This window comes from Notothenia rossii (genome assembly GCF_949606895.1).
Source record: "Notothenia rossii genome assembly, chromosome: 1".
Classification (NCBI taxonomy): Eukaryota; Metazoa; Chordata; class Actinopteri; order Perciformes; family Nototheniidae; genus Notothenia; species Notothenia rossii.
This window is the reverse complement of record NC_136912.1, coordinates 51402380-51411144: the sequence shown is the minus strand read 5'-3', so window position 1 is coordinate 51411144 and position 8765 is coordinate 51402380. Positions and strand designations below refer to the sequence as shown.

The 8765-nt window shown below is 44.6% G+C and overlaps 1 protein-coding gene across 1 annotated transcript in view; it reads left to right on the top strand.

The window, feature by feature from the left end:
* The window catches only part of LOC307019178 (glutamate receptor 2-like), a 173208-nt gene that overhangs the window by 96369 nt on the left and 68074 nt on the right, over positions 1-8765 (top strand). Inside the window, exon 9 of the mRNA XM_079649845.1 lies at positions 7693-7892. Coding sequence (XP_079505971.1) covers positions 7693-7892 — 200 coding nt within the window. The remainder of the gene's footprint in view (positions 1-7692; positions 7893-8765) is intronic.

Here is an 8765-nt window from a genome sequence, read left to right as displayed (position 1 = left end):
TATTGGGATCGTTTGTATTAATGTGGACCGGAGGGAGAGGGTGACGAGCATAAGTTTCACTTTCCTTTTTTATTTCAATTCCAACTTTGGTCATGAAGAACATGTTTCTCTGTTGTCCACGTTCATAAAGCATAAAACAACAGCATCAAAGCGCGGTGCAGAGTCTCTAGATGAGTTTATAGTAGTCCCTCGTTCTTATTAAACATCCATGTAGTCTGTTGTATAGAAAACTGTAGTTTCCATAGTTTCCCCACAGCAGCAGACGCACATTCGTTCCGCTGGATTCGATGGATTCGATCCGCTGGCGCATCATAAACACTTTGGATAGTGAAAGTGCAGTCGGATTCTCTAAATCCTTTTGAATTCTCCTATCCACTATCCCTTAACCCTGTGATGTTTCACTCAGAGGTCAAGCAATAGACGATAGGGTTAGAACTTAGGAGCTGATTTTTGGACTATTCGACTGCAGCCCTTGCCTTGCTGTGCGGAAGGGGCGAGATTAACCTGAGCAATAACAGTTAGTGGCGAGTACGGCAAATAAAAGTTGTAACAAGCAGTAGCGCTGAGAAAAGTGACTAGAACGTGACCACATACTTATAAAAAAAACACACTTTAAAAGTCAGGCCACACTAACCAGGCTTAGTGTGATTCTATTTATTTTGACCTTACTTTGACTATCCATTCTATGTTATTGATCATTGTGGAGAGCAAGCAGACGTTTTCCTGTCGTTTTGTATTATAGCAGCTCAAGGTTCAAGGTTCTTTATTGAATCACACGAACAGTATAATACAGTGTAGTTATGCCGATGAAATTCTTAGGTCACAGGCTTCTCCAACAGTGCAACACAAAACACAGGTAAACAGACAAATATAGTAAATATTAAATACAAAAAGAAAAATAGTTGAAAAAAGTGAAATAGTGCAATAATAGTCCACATGCAAGTTATTGGAATATGATATATTAGGTAAATAGATAAATAATTAAGTAGTTAAATCATTTTAAAGTAGCAGCCATATAACTATTTTGGATATTGTTTCAACAGTTCAGGTGTTTAACAGATTTTACTTCAGGTGTTTGACAGTCTTATTGCCTGTGGGATGAAACTGTCCCTGAGTCTGGTGGTTTTAGTCCGGATTAACTTTACGATTGAAGGCGGTGCAGCTGCCGTACCAGGCCGTGATGCAGCCAGTCAGGATACTCTCTATGGTGCACCTGTAGAAGGTCAGGATGCTCTCTATGGTGCACCTGTAGAAGTTGCAGAGTATCCTGGAGTCCATGTTGAACCTCCTCAGCCTGCGGAGGAAGAAGAGCCGCTGTCGATTTTTTTTGGTGATGGTGGTGGTGTGATGAGTCCCTGTCAGGTCCTCAGTGATGTGGACACCGAGCAACCTGAAGCTGCTGACTCTCTCCACCGTAGTCCCATTGATGGCGATGGGGGCATGTCCCTCTCTCTGCTGCTTCCTGTAATCCACAATCAGCTCCTTTGTTTTGCTGACGTTGAGATGGAGGTTGTTATCCTGGCACCAAGATGTCAGGTTTTCGACCTCCTCTCTGTACGCCGTCTCTTCGCCGTCTGTGATCTGTCCGATGACGGTCGTGTCGTCAGCAAACTTCACGATGGTGTTGGAGCTGTGTGTGGCCACGCAGTCGTGTGTAAACAGGGAGTAGAGGAGCTTGAGGGGCTCCGGTGTTGAGGATCAGGGTGGAGCAAGGGCGGACTGGCACATCGTCCGACCGGCCCACTTCAGTACCGGCCCATCGGGATTCGTCCCGATGGGCCGGTACTGAAGTGGGCCGGTCGGACGATGTAGGCCGGCCGGTAACCGGCAGGGCTCAACATTATAAATGGCCCGCTGGCCCGGAAGCACTATTTAGACACCCCGGGCCAGCATAACGTACTTTCCACTTGCCCGCTCGGGCCACTAAAAATATTGCTTTAAAATAATTGTCCTTTGGTATTGGTATTTTGACTAGCAATTTAGTTAAATTGTTTCGTTTATCAACGCCACAACATAGAGTTCCGTGAGACGGTTGTTGTTGTTGGGTGAAAAGCAAACAGCTGTTTGCTGCGGAGCGCAGCGCGAGCAGGCTCCCGTGAGCGGGAGCGCGCTCCTTCACTACAGACTATCGCGCCACCTAACCATTCGCCAAAATGTTTTTAATGTAAGCGCCGGTCAAAAAACAATCTTCAAATAAAAGAAAGTTACCGGAGGAGTTAAAGGAGAGTGACAAGGAGCATGAGAAGAAGAGGGAGGGAAAGTTTCAGCCAGCTTGATCAATGGAGTTGGCTTCTAGTGGTGCAGTGACGCATCCTAAAACCCTTTTTATAATCTATCGATTAGATAGATTTATGATTTGAACATTATAAAAGTAGGGTAGACATGTGGAGATTATCCGGCTGAACAAAACGTGCATTTATCAAACAGGTTTGTTTTCCACAGACCTTATTTCCAGCTATTTTCCAAAACCCTTTTGAGAAATCCCATTGCTTTTTGTCGAGGGAACCAGCAGCTTACTTCCTGGTTTAGGACGCGTCACTGGCTGCACCTCTCAATATGATGCCAATATAAACAAGTCTTCTGTTGGCTCTGTACATCAATGCCAACCTATGCTAACAAGTAAGTGAAGAGTAGACAATATAAAGGTATTGGCGAAATGTCCCAGCAGTTTAGGATAATGAAGGTTCTAATCAAATCAATTACATAGCCATTACATGTCTAACTCCTAATGACAGGAAGGCAGAAAGTGCATTATACAAATAATAATACTCATAATAATAGCAGACATTTTTTAACAATGACCACAATATCATTATTTTAATAAACCAAATATGAACAATTGAGGAAAATGAGAAAGAACTGATGATTCAAATGTTGTAGAACAAGTAGTAATGTAGTTTGTGCATACATTACTATGCAACAAATGTGTTAATTTTCTTCATCATTGGACGAATGCTCCGGGCTAGTGGTTACAATGGTGGGGCCAATGATAATATAATGCCAGTGGCATTTTACCCTTAATGTCTACTTCTGCGGTAAGTCACTAGCACCTCGGTGGGCCGGCGGTACCGAAGTGGGCCGGTCGAGAGTCCCAGGCTGATTTGTAGTCCCAGTCCGCCCCTGGGGTGGAGGATGTGATGTTTCCCACCCGCACTGCCTGGGGTCTGCCCTTCAGGAAGTTCAGGATCCATTCACAGAGGGCGCTGTTGAGCCCGAGGTCTCTGAGCTTGATGACCAGCTTGGAGGGCACAATGGTGTTGAAGGCTGAACTGTAGTCAATGTACAGCATTCTCACATACTGTATGTGTTGCTCTGGTGTGTGAGGGCAGTGTGGATGGTGAGGGCTATGGCGTCATCTGTGGACCTGTTTGTTCTGTAGGCAAACTGCAGGGGGTCCAGAGAGTCAGGGAGGGAGGAGGTGATGAAGGTTTTGACTGTCGTTGAGGCTGGTGATTTTTGTCTTTTTTGGGGACAGGGACGATGGTGGAGTGTATCAAACATGTGGGGACTACAGAATGCAGCAGGGACCTATTGAATATAATATAGATTTAAAAATAATAGATTTAATTTGTTAGCGCTTTTACAGGTGCTCAAAGACGCTTTACAGATAATAGTGAAGAGAAAAGAAAAGAGAAGAAAGGAACAACAAATAAATATATAGTTAAAGTTAAAGTCAAATAATACAAAAACAATCACACATGAAAAGCCAGATTGAAGAGGTGAGTTTTTGTGAGTTTTTTGAAGGTGGTGAGGTCGGTGCAGTCTCTGATGGGTTGTGGGAGTGAGTTCCAGAGGGAGGGGGCAGCGACGGAGAAGGCTCTGTCCCCCCAGGTCCGATGATTGGTGCGGGTGGGGATGGATAGGAGGTTGGCTTCTGATGAGTGGAGGCAGCGGGAAGGGGTGTGGTGGTGCAGCAGGTCTGTGAGGTAGGGGGGGGGGCCTGGTTGTTAAGGGCTTTGTAAGTAATGAGGAGGACTTTGAAGTGGATTTTTTGACGGACGGGGAGCCAGTGGAGGTTCTGGAGGATAGGAGTGATGCGGTCTCGGGAGCGGGTGTGGGTGAGGAGGCTGGCAGCAGAGTTCTGGATATGTTGGAGATTATTGAGGAGGTTGGATGGTATGCCATAGAGGATGCTATTGCAGTAGTCGAGTCGTGAAGTGATGAATGCATGAATCAGGGTTTCAGCAGCAGAGGAGGAGAGTGACGGGCGGAGACGGGCAATGTTTTTGAGGTGGAAAAAGGCGGTCCTGGTGATGTGATTTATGTGGTGATTGAATTTGAGCTGACTGTCGAAAATGACTCCGAGGTTGCGGATGTGATGGGGGGGAGATAGAGTGTGGCTGTCAATGGTGAAGTTGAAATTATGGATGTCTTTGATACCGGATGGGGGGGCGATGATGATGATGTCTGATTTGGCACTGTTCAGTTGGAGATAGTTTGTTTGCATCCATGCTTTTATTTCTGAGAGACAGTTGGTGAGAGTGGAGTGTGTTGTGGGGGTGATTGTTTGTGTTGAGATATAAAGTTGGATGTCATCGGCGTAGCAGTGAAATTGAAGGATGTGGCGACGAATTATTTTGCCAAGGGGGAGCATGTAAAGGATGAAGAGGAGGGGGCCAAGCACCGAACCCTGGGGGACGCCTTGGGACAGAGGAGCAGTGGAGGAGGTGCAGTTGTTGATGTTGATAAATTGATGTCTGTCGGTGAGGTAGGATTTCAGCCAGGAGAGTGCAGTGTCAGTGATGTTGAGTGATGATTCGAGGAGGGACAGCAGGATGGTGTGGTTGATGGTGTCGAATGCTGCGGTGAGGTCGAGGAGGATGAGGATGTTCAGGTTGCCGGAGTCAGAGGAGAGGAGGATGTCGTTTTTGATTTTCAGAAGAGCTGTTTCTGTGCTGTGTTTTGATCGGAAACCGGATTGAAATGGCTCAAAGAGGTCATTGGAGCTGAGGTGGGATTATGGGAATATGTCTGTGAACACCTCTGCCAGCTGGACTGCACACACCCTGAGAACACGGCCAGGGAAGCCATCAGGTCCAGGAGCCTTGTGTGGGTTAACCCTTTTAAATTATTTGCACACATCTGCCCTGTTTAAAACAAAAGGGCAGGGCTCCTGGTCCTTCTTTGCACCCCCCGCCTGGCTGCTCTCGAAGCGAGCAAAAAAACTGTTAAGCTCGTCTGGGAGAGATGCGCACACAGACAATCCCGCAGCTCCTTGGTAGTCTGTCATTGTTCTTAGTCCCGCCCACATGTTCTGGGTATTACAGCCTTTGAAGTCAGATCCACCTTGTCTTTGTATTGTCTCTTTGCACTGCTGATAGTTCTTTGGAGTTCGTATCTAGATTTTCTGTACTCCTCCAAAACTCCAGCTCTGTGCGCGATAGTGCGCGCTTTCAGCTTGCCACGCACTTCGCCGTTTATCCAGGGAATTTGATTCGGGAATGTTCCTACAGAAACCCTCGGTACCACGTCATCGATGCATTTCCCAATGTAGCAGATGACCGTGTGTGTGTTGTTGTCCTCAAACACACCCCACTCCGTAGTTTCAAAGCAATCATGCAGTGCTGAATCTGACTCCTCACTCCATTGTTGTACTGTCCTTGTTACCGGTCTATCCCGTTTCAGTTTTGAGTTTTTAGCAGCAGCAGTGAGATGTGGTCTGATTTGCCGAAGGGAGGGCGAGGGAGAGCCTTAAATCCATGCAGAAAAGTGGAATAAACATGGTCCAGTATGCTTCCCCCACGCGTCGGGCAGCTGATGTGTTGGTAGTACTTCGGCAGGACCTTCTTCATGTTAGTGGTGTTAAAATCCCGGGCCAAAACGAACAACTGGCCGTGAAGTCTTGGTCTTGTCGATAATCCCAAACAGCTGATCGAGTACCGCTTCATTGTTGGCGAGCAGCGGAATATACACTGCTGTAATCACAACAGATGTAAATTCTCTCGGCAGGTGAAAAGCCCGGCATGTGATCATGAGGTGCTCTAAATGAGCAGAACAGTCCGAATAAATAATCCTCACATCTGTACCCCAGTTCTTATTTATCATGACGCACACACTGCCACCTTTACTTTTCCCCGAGTTAACTGTCCAGTCCTGGCGAAAAATAGTGAATCCGTCAGGAACAATGGCGGAGTCCGGGATAGCGGGGTTGAGCCAAGTCTTGGTGAGGATGAACACGTTACAGTTGTTAATGTCCCGTTGAAAAGCAATCCGACTTCTGAGTTCATCTAGCTTATTTTCAATGGATTGAACATTAGCCAGAAGAATACTAGGAAGAGGGGGTCGGTTTTCCCGTTTTCTCAGTCTGACCAGCAGCCCGGCGCAGGACCCCCGCTTGGTCTTCTTCCTGCATCGCTCAGATAGGACAACAGGTAGCCATGGCGAATCTCCATTGTCTGTCGGTGGTCTATTGTCCACAAAGTTTCTGATGTGAAGAAGTTTCTCTCTGCTATATTGTATAGCAGAGTTGGTGCGGTCGGCTTGCATGTTAAAAGCAAACGACAAAAAGTAAATAAACACAAAAAAAATACGAAAAAGGGCAAAGTTGGAGAGGAACCAGAAGACAAAGCGGTCATCTTTCACTGGCGCATTTAACAAGCAAGCTATCGGATGGAATCAATACATGGGCTACACAGGTTGTCATGTCCGACTATCACAAGTAGAATCATAATGAAAAATACACCGGTAAAATGTGCCTGTAGAAAACGGCTTATGCCACAATAGGATAGCAACAATTAGTCAAGATAGTCGGATTAGCTTCGGTTTCTATGCTAACATCACCCATTTTATACCAGATAAACTTTCATAACAGCGTTGTGATGCCAAACAGCGTAAATTCATACTGAAACACATTCACTGATGGGGATGGGGGATATGTGTCAGCTGCTTGCGTGACAGTCAGACAGTGAATACTTTACAGCGGCCGCTGCCGTGAGAATAACGGGAGAATAAACTCTGGTGGACGGGCAGCACTGCAGCGGTCGGTAAATGCAACTGAAGCACATTAATAAACGATGAACCACGGCAAAAGTACAATGGTTGAGAAGTAGTTCTTACATTTAATATGGCTTCTAATGATTAAAAGAAACACGATCATTGACCTGACGCAGTCATTCATTGTTGTTGTTGTTTGTGGCGTTTGGGAGAAACGTAAACCAACGTAAACAGTGACATCATGACGCAGCAATGGCAGCACCAGTCGGGCTCTGAGTGGTGGAAACACAAGTGGTGCTACAGAGAAGAACCAGTTCAGCACCAGAAAAGCACAAGAACGGATCTTGAACCGGAGCCGGTTTGGTGGAGAAGGGGCATAACAGGGCTGAAACAGAGAGATCTGAGGGATGTCTAAAATGCATGATCTGTTTTGTATTTTGAGCAAAACACATCATAGACATGTTTTTTTATATATTTGTATATATCTGAGACCCATAATATATGCCTAAAAATAGATAGCATGATAGGAGATCTTTAACTCCACCTTAGTGTAACGACTCAGCTTGGTTGGAACCTCGACTGAGTGTGTCTAAAAAGAGTACTGGGTAACAGGTTTTACCCCCCGAAAGCCAAGAAGTTCCAGAAATAACATAATGCTCTGCAAAGAGTGTGTGTGAGATGTGTTCCTATGAACGGAGCGCTATATCACCATGCAATCGAATGGAAAAGCGTTTTTAAAGTGGAAACTACACAAAATAGAGAGGGGGGAGAATCTGTAGAATAAAGGATTCTATTTTCTTGCAGGTATCCAGATTTAGCCCCTATGAGTGGACACTAGAGGAGCCTGAGGACGGAGCGTTGCCACTAACAACCGAATCCACCAATGAGTTTGGGATCTTCAACTCCCTGTGGTTCTCTCTGGGGGCTTTCATGCGGCAGGGTTGTGACATATCACCAAGGTTGGTATCGCAGTTAAATGAATAATAATGACATATGTAATATAATGAATATACATGAGGGCGAGCATGTCCTCTAATCTGTCACCCTGTTTTCTGCTCTGATGAAAGGCTTGTGCTTCCCTCATTTGTTGCATAGTTAGGACATAATACGAATGTCCTGCTTTACTGCAGCATATGTCTGTTCTGCAAACCCATCTCCAATGAGTTATACTAATAATAATAATGGGTTTCATTTATAAAGCACTTCATATTTGACTTCAAATCCCGAAGTGCTACAAGCAGTGAGCATGAACAGTATAAAAACATTGCACAATACGGTAAAATTGTGTATAATGTGTAATATGTGTATATGTAACGGTTTTGCATTTAAAAGTACACTTTGAATGATATGATCAAAACATAGGTGTTTTCAGATCAGTGCTTCTCAATCTCTTTTTACGTAAGGGACCACTTTTTATCATTTTAACATAACAATACCAGTACATAACACATTAATTAATTCACATGTTGAACATATAACACCTGCAGGAAGCTGTTAATGTTAACATGCTTAATATGTGATAGGATACATTTTGAGCAATTATTTCCTGTAAAAGAAGCAACATATTATGTATTTTATCATTTTATATAGGAAATACGAAATTCAGTTTTTTCCTCTCCCAACTCTTGACCATTGTTCTGTTAGCTGTTAGGAACCTTGACTCAATAGTTTAGAGGACTCAAATGCACAACCCAGAGACAAAAAAGTTTTGAAGAAAAATAATCTTTACTTGCAAAAACAAAATCACTCTTTTAGAGGAAATAAAAAAATGACAAAAGTAAAGCGCTCACATGGAGGGCAAAAGGCAAAACACTGAATCTCTTAACCTGTTA